The sequence below is a fragment of the Lonchura striata genome, chromosome 8 (assembly GCF_050655825.1).
Source record: "Lonchura striata isolate lonStrDom1 chromosome 8, ASM5065582v1, whole genome shotgun sequence".
In the NCBI taxonomy this organism is placed as follows: domain Eukaryota; kingdom Metazoa; phylum Chordata; class Aves; order Passeriformes; family Estrildidae; genus Lonchura; species Lonchura striata.
This window is the reverse complement of record NC_140710.1, coordinates 28846689-28864200: the sequence shown is the minus strand read 5'-3', so window position 1 is coordinate 28864200 and position 17512 is coordinate 28846689. Positions and strand designations below refer to the sequence as shown.

The window sequence follows — 17512 nt, the reverse complement described above, 5'->3', positions numbered from 1 at the left end:
TACTTGCTCTAGCTGGATTCACTGGCAGAAGCTGCCTCCAGCATGGAGGCACACACAGTGTGGCAGCCAGATAGATCAATGCATGCTAATGCTTCCCAGAACTTCCCACGACCTGCAGCATACTCTCCCACAACCCATTTGAAGAAAGCAGTGTGCACCCAGAAGTCCTAAGAGCATGCGTGGGGCAGGTGGGATCACCATTAACTCGGTACAGATCCCCCAAATGGCTGCTCAAACGCTGACCAAATCGATGCTGGCATTGATCTGCTGACTCAGCGCTGACTCAGCACCGGCACCCGCTGCTCACTGTACCACAGGCTTATTTATAGGAGCACTTCTCCAATTCACCAGCCTCCTGTTCACTTCTCTCTTAACCTACATCATGATTTTAGAAATGCAAGGGACACTCAAAGGTAGGTGCTGATTTTCACAATAACATGAAGTTATGGAATCTTCCCGCTTACACTTTGTACACCACATCTGCTCCTTACTGTCATGAGCCCTCCAGTTTCCACCAGAAGCCCCTTATCAGTAGCCAGAGCCACTCCAGACAAGAACCACCTTTGCTTACCTTGGCTCTCCCAGTGCTCTGAAGAATGTGCACCAAGGCAGAAGCCATCTCCTCCTTGTTCTTGACACTGATCACGGGTTCCAGCACGGAGCACAGCAGGGCGTAATTGCTGGTAACATACTCCCCAAATTCCTTGTACTGCTCCATGGGCAAGATGGTGATGGTCTGGTAGCGGGATTTGATCCGAATGGAAGGCCCCCCTGACTTGCCTTTGTTGGCTGTAGGGGTGCTGACTGGGTACCATTTCTCCACAAACTGGCGACCGGTCACGCTGGCCGTGGGAATGTTGACCAGGCCTACGTAATTGTTCTTGTCCTTTTTCTTCTTCTTCTCTACGTCCTTGTAGATGTGAACCGTGATGCTCTGAATGTGTGGGAGGCTGTAGAACTCAAAGTGCTCCCCCCAGAAAATGTTATCTGCTTTTGCTTTGCTGGTGGTGCGGGCAAAGAGGGTGTCATCAAGGCACAGCTCACAGAAGTATTTCTTCTTAGGGGTCAGGTCCTTGGCCTCTATGATCCAGAGGCGAAGCACGTTTTCAGCTCGACGGCAATTGTCCTGTGCAGAAGAAAGAGATCAGTTTTGATTCAAAACCCCTAAAAGTTCAATATTTCATCTCTGAAGCGGCAGCAAAGGTGCTGCCTTTTCTGTCTGAGGTAAGGACAGAGTCAGAATTCAAAATCAGATTGCCTGATCTAGAGAGAACTGAAATCTCTAGAAAACTGGACATTTTATAAAACAGAGGCAAAGGGCTGTCTTTTGTATGTCAAGAGTGTTGGAATATTTTTCTTCTTCAAAAGCTGTATTTGAAATGCTTTAGAAAACAAACACTCTGCATGAGAGCCTGTCCAAAGCTGCCAGACTGGTGAGGAATCCCAGAGCCCTGTTAGCCTGTCCCTGGGAGGCAGGGTTGCAGCTATGGAGTGACTTATCAGACATTTCCAGCTGATCTGCAACTTGATTCCTTTCTCACTCTGGCTCCAGTTGGTTTAATGTTAGTTTTTTTGGGGTCCTAGATTAAAACATGACCCTTAGGAAGCCGTGCCCCATCTTTCCCAGGTGCATAGCCTCAGAAATCCTGTCTGCATCCCAAGCTGGCTCTGGGGCAGGGATCAGGAAGCATGCTGGTGTGTATTTACTCATTAAAGGTCTGACCTACTGCACTCCCTGGGATAGCACATGGCAGCTTTAGACACACGGATGAGCGGACGACTCCCCAGACTAAATTAATTGAGGATGCATCTCTGGGAAGCCCTGGTACACTGGACTAAAATCCAATCATACCACCTCCATTCCCCCACTAATCTTATTTTTGCAGTTTCTATTACCTTCATTGGCTGCGATAGTCTGCGTATGTTTTCCATCCACCAGTCCCTCTCTGCTGCAGAGGAACAACTGAAGCATTTACTGCCCTTGGAGTAGGTTACCTGGAATGAATAAATGACAGACTGAGCTCAGGCAAGCCTAGGAGACATGGGAGAGGCTGCAAAAAGCAAGGAGGAAGATAAACAGTGCTTGAGGAACAAAGTAAATATGAAAAAGGGAGGTAAAAATACAGCGGCCTAGAAGGCAGAGAGGATGAAAGGCCCACAAAACGCAGAGAGCAAAAGAAGTTTGAGGTTATATAAAATTAGAGAAACTAAAGAATTTATATAAAATTAAGAGCACCACAGGCTCCTCTTAAAGACTTTTAAACAAAGCTTTAATCAGCTAGTTAGTATTTATTTTTTTAAACAGTTAATTGATCTGTGGCTATTAAAGCTTGCCGATTTCCCTGTCAAGGCCCAGGGGCACTTGATTTGGTTACTGACAATTCATTAGCATAAGGCAAAACACACCGGACATACAAAATATTTCCAGGAGTCTATATAGACAGCAACAGCCTAAACAAACTGAGGGAGCTGTGCTCTGCTCCAGCCCTGACAGCTCTGCTTTCCCACTCCAGGGAACCACCTCGGTTTCCTCCCCTCTTACCCGGCCTGACAAGCCTCATTTACTCTTTCCATTCATTTGTGCTCACAATTACAAACAGCCTCAGAGTGAAGTTGTTGCCAATGTTTTCCACCCAACTCCCCAAGCCTAAGCAAGCTGCAAAGTGCTTCCAAGCAGAAGAATGAGGCTGAAGCAAACAGGAACAGTTCCTGGATGCATCATGAGGGACCAGAGCCTGATATGCTGGTTTACTGCCAAAATTTTCCAGGTTGTAAACAGATCTTTGTTGCAGAAGTTTAGACACATCTGACTAATCCTGCTGAAGACAGAGTGACCTGCCCCTGCCACAATGGGTGATGTGGCCTCAGCTGTACCCAAACACACAGGGCTGCACTGCTGGGGCTGTGATAGCAGGGCTGTGCTCACACACAGAGTTTCTGCCTTTTCTGGAGCAGAGCTCAGAGCCACAGCCTGCAGCCTCTGCTGAAACAGCAGAGGGATCTTTGGATCCTGCTTCACGGTGCAATGGACACGTGCACAGCCACTGAGGCTTCTTTGGCAACTGGAAAGCACTGAGCTAATGGAATGGGGCTCTGACTGGAAAACTAATTTATTGGTTACAGTAAATTTGATAAATTCAATTTTAGGTGAATTTGGAGAGGGTGAGCACACAGCTAATGTACATACTATGGCATATCCATTGTGCTGTATGTATCAACCACACATTTGCATGCACACTACAAATGCTTATCAAACTGAAGAGATTTTTCAATTAGGAAAAGACTTCTCTCTGTTGGCATCAGTGACTGATACCATTAGCCTCAAGGACTTCAAAAGTCACATGGTGGCTCCACATCCCCCACCCAAACCTCAGCAAAGCAGTGGCTGCTGCTCTGTTTTCCAGTCCCTCAGTCCTGCAGCAGCATTCCCCCAGGGTTCAGGGGGACTGGCAGCTGCCCGTTTTGGAGCCTGTCCCTACCTCAAAGCAGAAGTCTCGTCCAAGGATACTGTTGTGGAGTGGTTTGACAAAGACTGCTTCTTCTGCTGCAAAGTCCAGAGTCTCTATGGTGCTGGCTTGGTTCAGTAAAGACTCATGGGAACGGGACTCCTTCAGCTTGGGCAGCTCACGTGGTCTGTAGGACAAGGAGGAAAGGAAATGTCTTTTTTTCATCACAATTACCAAAAAGAGCTGGTAAGAGCCCAGACAAAGCTGCAGCTTGTCTCGGTGCTTATTCAGAGCAACTTCCACAATTAGTCTGCAGACCTTATGAAAATAACATTAGGCCAGTAACCCCAGACTCCCAAGGCAATTTCCAGCCTAGGAAGTCCATTCCCACTGACCTAGAAATTATAGCTGCCAAGTTGTCAGTGAAAGAACAGCAGCAAAAAATTCAGAACTTAACTACTGAAATTTTAAAAAAGCCCATATAGGTAGCTTTAGATGTAATACTGAAAATACTTGTTACTAGCTAGATTAGTAGACAGATGTTGTGTATTAGCAGCAAAGAGCACATGGATCCCTAAATCTGTAACCAATGCAGAATGAGGATTTCTCATTACAGCAGATGACCCTTCACAATGTATTTGATTTTTAACATAAAAAGCCTTTACACTAAAGTCAAATACAAAAATTCCATCCCACTTCCCAATTGCTCAAATCAGTCATTCTGCATTTTCTTTTTCAGCTGCTTCTTCCAACTTGAATTTCCAATTTTTTGGATACTTTCTTTCTCTTTTAACTTCTCACTGACACCTGGCTGCTCTTCCTGTAAATCCCTGAGCTCCACCAGAGCTGAAATCTCCCAAATTCACAGCACCTTTTTATCACGGCACTTTTCTCTTTGTCCCCACCAGTTCTTGAACACATCTCAAAGACATGTCCCTCCCTCCGCCATGCCACAGCTTTTGGCAATCAACAGTGACATTATCAAATGTGTTTTAACCCTTTCTGTACTCTCCCAATACGATTTAATGCAACATTTGTGCATAGTGGGGAGCTCTGCTGTCAAACAGCACTGCAAAATGTGCCCAATTTAGAGGTGGTGTGGCTTCTCCTTCTGCCTCCAAACTGACACCTGCCCTGGAGGCTTCTGCAACAGTCATGTAACACCTGAGGCACAGCTTGCATCTCAAGGTAAACATCATGTGCAGACACCTCTTATTTTTCCTGTGGCAGGAATTCAGTCACATCCTTCACAGCTGACCAACAAGAGGAGGAGCACAGAGTCCCAGCTTAGCAGAGAAGGAGCTGTTGACCTGGCAGGTCTGGCTTTTGTTAAAATCTTTAAGTCCCTGTGCTCAGTGATCCCTGAAGGCGAGTCCATAAATGTGCCTGCCCATCTAGCAAGTGTGACTGGGCACAAGGAACAGATGTGGAAGTAGAGAGGCATCAGCTCTCTACACATCCCTCAGAGAAAGACAGTGCTCCTGTGTTTGTCCTCATAGTATTTCCTTTTTGATTCAATTCCCAGTATCAAATGGAAAAGGTTAAGAAAATGTTATTTATAGAGGAAAGAAAAGCACAGCTACCTCTAACAGCTTCCCTAATTTTGAAAAGTAATTAGTTTCTGTACACTTCCCTCACATATACGAAATAAGAAAGTTCCTCACATTCATTATCCTTAGCAAAATCAAACTCCTCCTACCTGTAAGCAATTCTATAGGGGAACTCAGAGGCAAAAAAATCCCCAAACATTTGGAAAAGGCATCTTAACGAAGGCTGCTTAAGAAAACCTTGGGCACCATAAAGGATACAGGCAATGCAACAAGCAGAGCTCACCCAGCTGCTCCTTTGTATGGAATGAAGCACTGAAGGTATTGGAGCAGATTCACACACGATAAGATTTATGAAACAGTGAGGGAGAACTTTGTTCACATTTAATATACTGAATGACCTAAGTGCAGGCAGCAAAACCCTTTGATGGGAGGAATATTCCAAAGACACTGATTTCAGATGCAAAGCAGCAGCCTCAGTAGGAGCTTTGGCTGTGCTGTGCTTTGTTCTAACAGGTTCCAGCAGCAGCTGAACCAACGCAAACCCAAACCTCAGCCATGTATAATTGAGCACTTGCTGCAGTTAAGGTAGGGCAAGTCTAAAATAAACACACCACAATACGCCACTTTAATGTCATCTCTGCAAAATCCTCTCTAATTTCTCCTCTCAAGAAAGCACTGCTGAGGTCACTTGGCTTCTGTCCCTGCCTCAAACTCTGAGCAATTCCTGTCCTTACAAAGTACTGAGAGCCTGGAGCCAGCGCCCGGTCAGTGGAGGAAAGCATGGAGTGAACACAAAGAGGGGTAAGAGGAGAAGGGAAAGAGAAATAATTACCAAAGAAAGGAGGGGGAAAAGAAAAAAAAGGTATGTAGCAAATTCCAGTTAAGCAGAGGCTGCACATGGAGCAAGACAAGGCAAGCAGACCTACACGAAACAATTGTAGAGCCACTTAGCAGAGCATCTCCAGATCATAGCGGTGCCACATGCCACAGCCCTTCCCTCCAAACTTCCTGCTCTCTGCTACATCTCAGACAGCAAATCCTGCCCAGAGAGGAAGAAAGGCACCAACAAATCCAAGAGGAGTTCTTCCTCAAGCCTCAGGTTACAGATTTCGGAGCACCACCGTGCCAGGCAGATAGGCTGGGGCCAGGAGAGCAGCCACAGCTACAGCGAGGAAAGCTGTCTCCTTGTTGAGGAAAGCTGTCTCCTTGTTGAGGAAAGCTGTCTCCTTGTTGAGGAAAGCTCTCTCCTCGGTGAGGAAGGCTCTCTCCTCGGTGAGGAAGGCTCCCACCCCACAGTGCCTGAGGCTCCTGCCTGCTCCTGGGTTGCCAAGGCACAGCATCCCCTAAGGAGACTAGGGGGGGCTGGCAGCCAGCAGAGGCAGCAGTCAAGGGGAGGCTGCTCTGCAGGCGTGGCTAAGGTGACCTTCCCAGACAGAGAAGTTCCTCCTTGTCCTTTCCTACGAGTTTGATGAGATCCAGACATTAAAGGCAACATGAGAGAGCGAGGAATCTTCCAAGAAAGCCTCCAAACAGCCTCTAGGAACAGAGCAGGGGCAAAGGCAGGTATGCACAGCAGATGTACTCCAAGCCTGCACATCCCATCTTGCAAGTCACACCTTTTAGGAGCATCTCTTCTGCTCCATTGCTCTTCTGACTAGTGGGCTGTGAGCATTTGGGTTTGTTGCAGAGCAGCTGGAGCACTGGTAGTTTTGTTGACTCAGGGTCCCGTGGCAGACAAATGCCAGTCTGTTCCAGCAATCCTTTGAAGTTATCATATTTAAAACAGCTCAATAAACTGATGAAGTTGTTTAGAATTGGCACTCTATCTTCCATAAACATCAGAACATCCTAAAGCTGTTGGTTAGGTGCAACCACATGCATTTACAAACACAAGTACATGCATTTGTGAGCACCACAGTATAGATTTCATCTATTGATAGATCTGCAAAGCAAATCTTTGACTTGTGCCTATATCAGCAGCATCCCAATCAATACAGGCAATAATTATACAGAAATAATACTTCTCTGCTGCTTTAAAGCCTCATCTGATATGCTGAATCTGTAAGAAGGAAAGAAAATTGCTTGCTGGCTTCCTTTTGCCATAGACACCACTAATTCATGTGCCAGTGTCCAGCAAAGGGGCTGGATTAACAAGGTCCTTCCTGCATTAGGTAGGAAGCTACTGGGAAAATGAGTACTGCTCAGACTCTGTCAGCAGAGAGGTAATCCCAGGAAAGCAGATTACTGTAAACAGGAAGATCACACATGCAAAAAGTGGGGGAAGGGTTGTTTGTACAAATCTGTTTCTGTTAAACAGCTCCATTAACAACACAAATCCTGTTTTAAATTACAACTAACCTCCCATGATCAACTTCTTATTCTGTTGCCTTTTCTATGTCTGTAAGCAACAGAGAATGCAAAGGAACTACATGGGAGTTCAAATAGTTACCAAAGCACCAAATAATTATTATACATTCTCCATAATTCCTTTCCCATAGGAAAAAGAGACAGACAGAAGAGGAGCATGTCAGGGAATATTTTAAACTGCTCACCTCTTTTCATATGTTTTGGAGTACTGGTCTTCAGAGCTGCATCACTTCCTTGTAAATGAGAGCCCAGACAATGCCCTAAACCACTGACCTGGCAGCAGCACGCAGCTGCCACTGAAAAAGAGCTCTCCAACCACCCCATCTTGCTGGCCCAGCCCCAAGCTGACCCCTTCTCCTTGCACACCATAATTCAGTAATTTTCCATGACAGAAAGATCTCGGTTGTAAGCTGGGAACTGGAAACCTCTGGCTTTCAGAGCCTGCCCATGGCACACAGCAGCCTATTAGCAAAGTTCTATTATATTCTACTGTCTATGAGGCACGTTGAATAAAGGGTTAAAATTCTAATTGCTCTGGTTATGAAGCTCTCCTGCTGATTTTGACCTATTTAAAAGCCAACCTACAAGGCACAAAAGACTTCCAATTACCGAGCTTACCAGGGAGAGCTCTATATTACTTGTAAAACAAGCCTGTGGACATCAATAATCCAAAAGATTTGAAAAAAAAAAAAGTTTAATAATGAACTTTCCTTTACCAAACTGGTGTGAAAGGAAAGAACTCAGCCCAAGCACCCAGCTACAGCCAAGTCTCCAAACTGCCTTAAACCAAGCTGCTCATCTGCATGCTTCAAATAACTCCAGCAATCTCCATGTGCTGGGAGACACACCCCAAGAGCAGACAGTCAAATTCAATACTTAGCCACTCTGCAAAGTCACAGGAGAGAGCCTGGACTGTAATGCAGTGAACTCTCTGCTGTTATCCCAGCTCCCAGCCCTGTGGAACGGGACCCTACCGTTTCCAGCATCACCTGCAATTCACCTGTGCTCTGCCCGTGCTGCAGCACCAGGTTTTTCCCTGTCCAAATGCTCATTTTGTAGGCACCACACCCCTCTTCATTTTCCAACTGCCAATTATCTGAACATCCTATTACTTGGTCAACAATTCTACAAGTCTAACCAGTTTTATTATTATTTTTTTTCTTTTTTGAAGAATCGGAAACTTAGGGTAACTTATTTATCTGCAAGTTATACTCAGGTGTGATTAAATGCTGCGTTTTTTTTTGAATATATTTTTCTAGTCTTCCACTGAGATTCTGGTGTTTTCTGGCAAGGTCCAACCCAAAGCCTCATTGTTTGAATCCTGGATTTGCAAAGCCCTTCCCTGCCTGCCTGCTCTCCCTGCAGATCACAGCTTGTCTAACAGACACCTCTCAGGGTTCAGCCAAGCAGGCTGCTGAATTTCACAGCAGGAGAGCTCTCCTCTCTCCTCTGGTCTCTGCTATTAACATTTCCAATTGGTTTGTTTTGATGGACCAGAAATGCTTAATTGATGCAGTTTAATTTCCCTGCTAAACTCAAGGTGAATGCTTCATGGAGGAGCCTGGGCTTTGCAGAGAAGCATCAGCCATTAAGAAAAATGTATTTACAAAGGGGTCAATAAGCTTGCAGGTGGGAGAGAGCAGCCCAGCACTAAGGGGAAGGTCTGTGACAAACACTGGGGTCTTGTTCAGTTTTTAGTGAAAAAACCAAACAACTGCTGAAAGAAATATGTTCACCAAACCAGGAGTGAGGCATCCCTCCAGAAACAAACCACTCCTCCCTCCCCTTTCCCCACGCTCCAGTGTGCTGATAGCTACAGATATGCTGAATGAATGCAAGCTGGGAGTGAGTCAAGCCTTAATAACGCATTGTGTAACACAGATTTCCATCCTGACAGCTAAATCAGGGTGAAAATCCCCCACCCTTTTTTTCAAAAACCGGCATTAAATTAGAACGGACCTGAAAAACACGGCAGGTTTTGCTTCTATGATTTACCTGTGCTATTTTCTCATTGCAAAGAGGCAAGGAGGGAGGAACAGGAACTTACCTAAAGTAGAAGAAGCTGTGGCTGGAGGAGTGGTACCGTTTGACCATGAAGCCCAGAGCCATGGCTACCTGCTTCCCTGTGCCCTGCCAGAGCCCATTCCGAGCCCTGCTACCCCTGGCTCATAATGCCATAAAATGACTTTTAGCAAAGCAGGAGGATTCCCACGTGGCTGTAAATCCCAACAGGGCAAAGCCCTCCCAGCTGTCTGCAGAGCTTTGCTGCAGTCACTGAGACCATATGCAGCCAGACACAATCATCTTTGCTCCCCCTCTGTAAACAAAACTGCTGGTCCTCTTGGAGATACTCTCAAATTCCTCGCCAGAAACTGGAAATATTAATTTGGTCTCTCCTTTCAAACAAAATTTTCCTTAAGTCTTTTCTCATGCTTTTTTTACATGTTTTATATATTATGGACACTGAGAAAACATTACAGATGCCTGTGTGAGTTGAAAAGCTCAAAGGATACAGGAGGAAACAGGCTGGAAAAGCTGTGAAAGATGCCACAGTGACACGGTGCCAGGATGCCTCATGGTGAGAGCTGTTGGCAACCTGGTGAGATGCTGCACTGGCCACGCATTGAGGAGCCTCATTCCCACCTGCCCTGGCTCACAAAGGAGTCCTGGCTCACAGTCTAAGTCCTGCTACATCAATGTCTTGTAAAGACAACAAATTCAAGCACAAAAAAACCACCAGCAAACAACCTGAGCCTGAGTAACAGGAGGGATGTGAATTACAGACTGAGAGGTTATAGATTTATTCCTACAGGACACCTGGATGCTGATCCATGTTTCTAGAGGGGCACCAGAACTCTCTCCTCTCCCTATCCACTAGCCCAGACACACTGAAATAAAGTTAAAAATCAGAAAAGGTACATTGGCCAATTGTTTTCTGCTGAAACAGAAAATCTGATTACAAAGAAATCTGCAACTCATCGCCATCCCTGCTCCCTACAGCATTCCTGACTCCCTTCTGTTTTAAATCAACTCTGAAGGGACAGCATCCATCCTCTGTCATTGCATGGCATGCAATGTTACAGTATCCCAAATCTTGATGTGCACCAGGATAACTAATCTTCCTTAGTCCAGAATTTTAGAGGTATTTATCTGTAAAATCTCCACTTTCTTGTCAGGTCCCGAACACCCCATGAAAAGGCAACATGACAGCAGCCTCTATTTTCCTCTAACCCATGCAGGTTTTAATTTATGAAGCTGTATAATACTTTCTTTGAAGGCAGGGCTCTTGTGTTTGTCAGAGCAAGAAAAGGGAGATGCTATCAGTCATCCTGGCCCTGAAAACCTGTGTAACACCATGACATCACCTAGAATCACCTGCTTGAAACGTGAAAGGCCTGACTCACCAGGGCAGGGCAGGAAAGTTCTCACTGCTACAGACTGAGAGGCTCATGCAGAATGGGGGAGAACAGAAGGTGAGAGAGTGGCAATTCCTTCTCATGAATTTAGAGCCAGCTCTATGTTCAATAATGCCACCATGTGATCAAGTACCTGGATTTTATGCTTTTGTGCTTTCAGACCATCAGAGAAAATTCACATTTCATTTCAGTCTAGTTGAAAATTTGTGCCTACATTGGCAGGGAGTAGAAGGGGGTCTGCTTTATAAGAGAAGGCAGCTTTGCTGTGTGTAACATCATGTCTTAAACCAAAGATGTAGGAATTAATTACAGCTACATTTATTAGCTTTCCCAGAACAACAGTGCTTCCCTGACACTACAAAAGCAAGTATCCAGCATGAGTACCAAGCTCAGGAAAGACAACCAGATTATTTGTGGCAAAGAAATTTTCGCATTACAAAAATTCAAGCAAAGCTGCTTCCAAAAAATGGTAAAAATAACAGGTACTTGATTACCTGGTAGCATTATTTAAGATGCTTATGCTCACTAAGTTGCTTTTGTAGCCACGTTGCAACACCCTGAAAATAGAGATTTACAGGAAAACTTGCATCAAAGCAGCCTGGGTGGACTACAGGAGCAATGCCATCTAGATGGTTAGTCACATCTGGTAAGCAGCAGGCTTTTCTGTAACTCCTGATGTTAACAGACCTCCAACATCCACAGCCTTGCTAGCTCTGTGATTTTATGGTCTGCCTTTCAGATGGAGAAGGCAGCACCATTGATTGAAGCAGCACAGCGTGACAGATACAACTAATGAATTCAGCTCAGCTAAAGGAAAAGGGAAAATGCACTGAACAATGTCAAATCACAGAAGCCTGCCGTGGCCTCGAGTACAGGCCAACTTACTTTTCACTCTATCTGCTTCTCCTGCTGGGCTACCGTGGAATGTGGCACAGAATATGTTTAATAAAAACAGTCAAGGGACTTTGCAAACAGTTAGGAAACACTGTGTGTAAGAGACTTTGCTTGCCTCTTATAAATCCATTCCCAGCCTGGTTCTCCAGCAGAAAGCTAAACAAGCAAAGATGACCAAATGGAGTACTAAGATGATCAGAAATTAATGAGTTTTCCAGTTTTCTGGAAAACAGATCATCTGTTCTTTGTGGTAACACTGCAATAACCAAAACACCAACACTGCAAGGGTCCTCAGTGTTCCTGAATTGCACTGCACCACTCTGGGCTGTGCCAGCGCTGGTGGAACCACCCTGCTCACACCAACACAACTCCTCATCTCACCACAGCACTGGCCTGCAGGCAAGCCCTGCATGCAGCAAGGCAAATTTCTCTCCAGTTGATCAATCCCATGGTTTTGTATCATAAAATTGGAAGTCTGCAGCTTATTTGAAACAGATGCAGGAAAAGGTACTGGAGTCTATCTGCTTAACCTGAGCTTTTTGACAGCTGTGAAGAGCAGCAGTTTCCCATCCTGTATCAGCAGCACACTGCACACTAAACTTCTGACAAGCCAGAGGCAGCCCCACAACCCCACCTCGTGCCAGCTGGACAATAAATCCCCTTGTGGCTCTCCTCCCTGAGTGCACTCACGTGTTGGGTGTCAGCCCTGCACCTTACCTGTCCTCAGAATTGTTGGGAGAGGGCAGACGGAAACTTATGTTCCTGTCCAGCTTGGATTGACTCTTTGTCCTCTTGATGGATCCCTTCAGGCGCTTACTGAAGAAGCCCTAAAATGAGAAGGTGCAGAAATGAAACAGGGAAACTGATGCCAATAATGAATTACTCAATGCACTGTCACTGAGCCCAAACACAGAGGTTTGATGCCAGTCACGGGACTGGGATTGCTCTGAGCAGGAAGAAAGGCAGGGCTGGATTGTCAGTGGCAGTTCCAGGAGGTGAAAGCCTCAATTGCAATAATTAGCACTACTCACATTACTGGGGCACTTCAATGGATTCCAACTATTATACAAAAGACCCAAACCCCACAGTTACCATTTAAAAAGGAGCAATCTTCAATATCAGTATTTGTCCCTACTTCCCCTCTACATGCCATGTTTTTAATTCTTGGTGGGCTTAAAAATACAGAGGTCTTATGAACTTCTATTGAGCCCACAACTGCAGCCAGGTTTGCCTTTTTAATTGAGATATAGCACATTAAATCTTACAATAATTCATAACTTCAATAATCTGGCTAGCCAGAATAGAAAATTTCAAAGCATTTCACACACCAGTGGCTTCAGATGTCAGTTATAATATTGGTAAGAAGCAAAGCTCAATTCAAAAATCTGCTTAGGATCTAAAAATAAAATAAATTTTCAAAGAATTTGTCTTCAGACTACAGTTGTTCACCCAACAATCACAGTTAGTTGGAGGGAGCCTCTGAGATCATCTCCTGCTCGATGGGGATGTACTGCCAACACTAGGTCAGCCTAATTCTGACTTGGTCTAGCCAAGTACTGAAAACCTCTGGAGACCGAGGGAACTAAGGAAGGGGAATCTGCTTTCTGCATCTGAAGACTGTGCTACATTTAAGACTGCCCTTCAGTTTCTGAGCCAGAGGCTCCTCAGGGATGAAAGCTGCTACATTCTCCTGATAAAGTGGACAAGAAAAGGCCTGATATCCAAATACTGACACCCCCCCACCCAAAAAAACCCCAAAACAAAACCAACAAGAAAAAAAAAACAAAACCAAAGCAAAAAAACCCACAAAAAGCAAACCTCACAAATGTATACAATGTGCTGAGAGCAAAGGTACTATCAAAAGGGAAGAAGTGCTTTCAGCTCTGTGTGCCACTCACACTCAGCCCATGATGCTGCACTTCTCTTGGTCCTGGTATTGAAAAAGTGCCCTTGAAAAAACCCTTTAATCAATAGATGCTCCTGGGCTTCTCTTGGGGCAGTTGCTGGAATTCAAGTAGAGGATGTACAGCACTTTCAAAGGCACTTTTGTATATTCTGACCTCTCAGCATAAAAGGTAACAAACCCAGCCACAGGGATTCAGATCTGGTGGACCCTGGCTTCAGTCCAGTACCTCTCAGTCTACTCCAACTGCAAACATGAAATACCACAGCCTTCTCCCCTTAAGGGCAAATAAGACAAAGCTGACCCAATTCAGCAGGGGTCCAGAAGGATTTATATTGAATAATTCCAAATCCCACTCAGAGAAGGATGGTGAATATTCATCTTTGTGTGCATGTACAGTTTGAAATTGGTACTGCTTTCACATGGAACATGCTCTTGGTTTAATTGAGCATAATCTATACCCCAATGAAACAAATGTTCTATCTGGGGTTGAATAAGGTTAACCGGAGTTGACTATACAAAAACAAACAAACAAACAAAAAAATGAAACGAAAACCAAGGAGGATAAGAACATACTTAAAGACAAAAATTTATTCAAACAAAGGGTGTGCTTATTGGTCATCCTCAAGAGTTGAAAACCTTTGCAATATTTGCTCTGTGCTGGCAGCTCATGCAGGGCCAGTGCTTACAGATGGACAACCTGGGAGCAGCATGAAAAATTCACACGTGCCAGAACTGAGCAGCGTTTTTTGATTTCCATTTGCCAAAGGAAATGCTTTTAAATACTGAATGCAGATATATAAAAGATGTAGTGATGAAAAACAAACTTCTATCTGCAACAATACCCCCTAACTGGAAGTTTTATTTCCTTTTACTCCTATAGACAAGAAGTCCCTGCCAATGTTTATAAAGCAGCCTGCACTACTAAACATACAAAACCATCTTTAGTGCTTTTCTTATTGTCTAGGTATTTCTCCTAAATAATTATTTCAACACAAAACTGACTCTTGTTTGGTTCTTATATCCAAATGTAATGGAGTGTCTGAATTTTAAGAATCATCATGGAGCTTCTTTAAAACAGTGGGAATTTTACTGCTTAAACAAACACCATAAGACAAAAAGATGTAAGTTATTACCCAAACTGCACGAATTGATGAGACTATGTTCTTAATCAAAAAAAGTACAAAATATTTGGTAGGATCAACTAACTAATTAAGATGAAATTTTCAAAGGGACAGATTTGAGGTTCACACTTAATGAGATGGAGCTCAGTGCAAGTTGCCCTCAGAATCACAGGTTTAGGGGAACAGGGATGGAAAAGAGAGATGGGGAGAGAGTGATGGTGCACAACCAAACACACAATCTGGAATAGGTCAGGGCAGGTTTGTCACCTCAACCAACAGCATCAAACACTGGCCTAAGAAAGCCCAATGATAACAATCTCTAAAAATAATTCAGTCCCACTGAGAATTGTATTCATCTCATTTGGAAGTTAAGCCACTCGACTCCCCTGCTCTGCCAAGAAGCAATCTCCACAGGAGAAGGGATAATTCAGCAAGCTGTTGGAAACTTCCCCTCATAGCTGCACAGGGAAAGCACAGAAACTCTCACCCCAAGTACTTCCAACCCAGGAGTGGTGGTTGTTGAGGGCAGTTTTGGCTTTAGGAAAAGATGACTTTGTGCCAAAGATGCCAACTAGCTGTTTGTCCTTAACCCGAGCAGAGCAGCACAGGAACTGTCTGACAAATTCAAAGACAGCCCAAGTATGAGCTACTCAACTCCTGAACTGCTGCTCCCTATGGACATGATGATTCTCCACTCCAGGGAGAGCAGCCCATGCATAATAAATAATGATTGTCCTGGCTGTTTGGAACAGGAAAGGTGAACTCAGCCATGAACAAATGAAACCGTGTATAACCATAACACAAATCAGCCAATATTGATAAAATGCAATGGTATCAGTGGAATTTCAAAGCACTAAAAGTAGTGTAAAACGGGCAACAAAAAAGGTCCATCTTATACACAGTGCTGTCACCTACATTAGCTCTTTCTGGGGACAAACACACTGCATCTGAGCCTTGCAACACATCTTGAACATCTGTAATTCTTGATGAGGAGCACCAATGCATTATTAATAACACCAGGTGGGTAACTTCATTTACAGAGCCATGAGATTCATCATCTCTGAGAGGAAGGACTGGATGGGTACAAAGATAACCCTCAAGTGACTGTGGATGACAGCAGAACTGCCTCCTCACTAACATGTGTGGTGAGGACATGAAGCATTTTATTCCTTAAGCTGTTCACAAGCAGCTATCAAGGAAAAAAATAGTGTCAGAGCCAAGTGAAAACACTGTCCTGTGCCAGTAATGTTGTAAAGCTATGGGAAGGCAAAGAAGCAGGGGAAGATGGCCAGGTGGTAAAATGGAAAGATCAAACTAGAAAGATATTCCAGGAATGAGCAAAACGGTGAAGTTTACTATTCCTTGCAGAACAACAGCAAAAGGTGAATTTAACTAGCAAGGTGAAGTTTACTTATGAGCCCAGTAACACTCAGCATTAAAATATGAGCAGTGACTCCCTTTGCAAAGACTCTGAACCACTCATACAGTAGAAAAGCAGATAAAAACAGCCTATACACACTTTGGAGGTGATATACAGATCAAGACAGAGACCTACAGCAGCCACGTTCCACCATCTACTCGCCAGAAAGCCTGGCACTGTGGCACTGGAGAGGAGGTTTGTGCACAGGCACAAAACAATAAAAAGCATGTTTGAATGTCCAGAGGATAAAGCCCAATAAAAGCAGAGTGGTGTTATGTAAATCTGCCATAGCTTTGACACTAATGCATCACTCCTCTGATTTTCTCATCTCAGCAAGAAAGCTAGAACAAAACAGAACTCCAGAAGTATAAACTGATTAAAGGCAGACAAGAGGGGGATTTACAAATGATATATTTTAAAGACCAACTATTTATTTTAGGAACAAAGGCAAGATGGGATTACAGATGTATAAAACAAATGGAATGGAAATTACCTAAGCTTCACATGCACCCTGTTACATAAGAAAACCAAAGGGCAATTTAACATGAGAGGCAGCACGTTTCACTGATTGTCAGGAGACTTTTCCTAATGCTATCTATAAATGAGCCCATCCAATTCACCACCACAAGATATTATACAGACAAATTTTTTTCAGCAAGATTAAAAAAGGATTATGTGTTTATATAAGGAAGAATAACATATGTAGCTGCATTAGTCAGGTTTAAAAATAACAAGAGTGAGCAATAATCATGCTTCAGGACACAAGCTGATCAACAGCAAGGATCAGGAAAGATATTTTTCCCCTGATGGGACAGCACTGCAGATTTGGCCAGATAACAATTTCAACTTTCCAATGAAAGATGGTCTACAGCCACAGGAGAGATGCAGAATAGTAGGAACAAGTTTTGGAACAGTAATAAGAAACCCAAGGAAATGCAAGGGATATTGTAACAAGGGTACATTGGTAACAGACCTGTTAATAAAATTCATCATAGGATTGCATGCACTCTGCATGATGTGCAGCCAAAAGTCCTGCAGGAGTCGTATTTCCAAGTCACTGGGAATTATACTGAAAAATGCATGAAGAAGCAAGAGCTACCTGACAGCCAAGAGGGCCACATCAGCTTTTCAGATCCCAGTTCAGCAAGGTGTTTAGCATGGACACAACTGGGACCCTACCTGGCTGCCCTTGTGGGAGCTGCCCGCAGCAGGAACAGCAGATGGAAGGAGCAGCCTTAAAAGCCCCTCTCCAGGAATTAAGGAATAAAGGTAAAGAGGCTGGCTGGAGAGCCACTAAACAACAGTGATAAAAAATTAGCATGATAAGAAAACAGGCCACCTGAGCCTGTCAGGAAGGACAGGCAATGATTTCCTGACCCTGGCTCTTTCCCT

The 17512-nt window shown here is 44.2% G+C and overlaps 1 protein-coding gene across 21 annotated transcripts in view; it reads right to left on the bottom strand.

Moving 5' to 3' along the window:
* RASAL2 (RAS protein activator like 2) overlaps positions 1 to 17512 on the bottom strand; it is a 163047-nt gene that overhangs the window by 24435 nt on the left and 121100 nt on the right. For all 21 annotated transcript variants that reach the window (XM_085586675.1, XM_021545893.4, XM_021545896.4 and 18 more), the window contains 4 exons: positions 12391 to 12500; positions 3480 to 3633; positions 1897 to 1995; positions 572 to 1126 (listed from right to left, as the gene is read on the bottom strand). In XM_085586675.1, coding sequence (XP_085442801.1) covers positions 572 to 1126; positions 1897 to 1995; positions 3480 to 3633; positions 12391 to 12500 — 918 coding nt within the window. The remainder of the gene's footprint in view (positions 1 to 571; positions 1127 to 1896; positions 1996 to 3479; positions 3634 to 12390; positions 12501 to 17512) is intronic.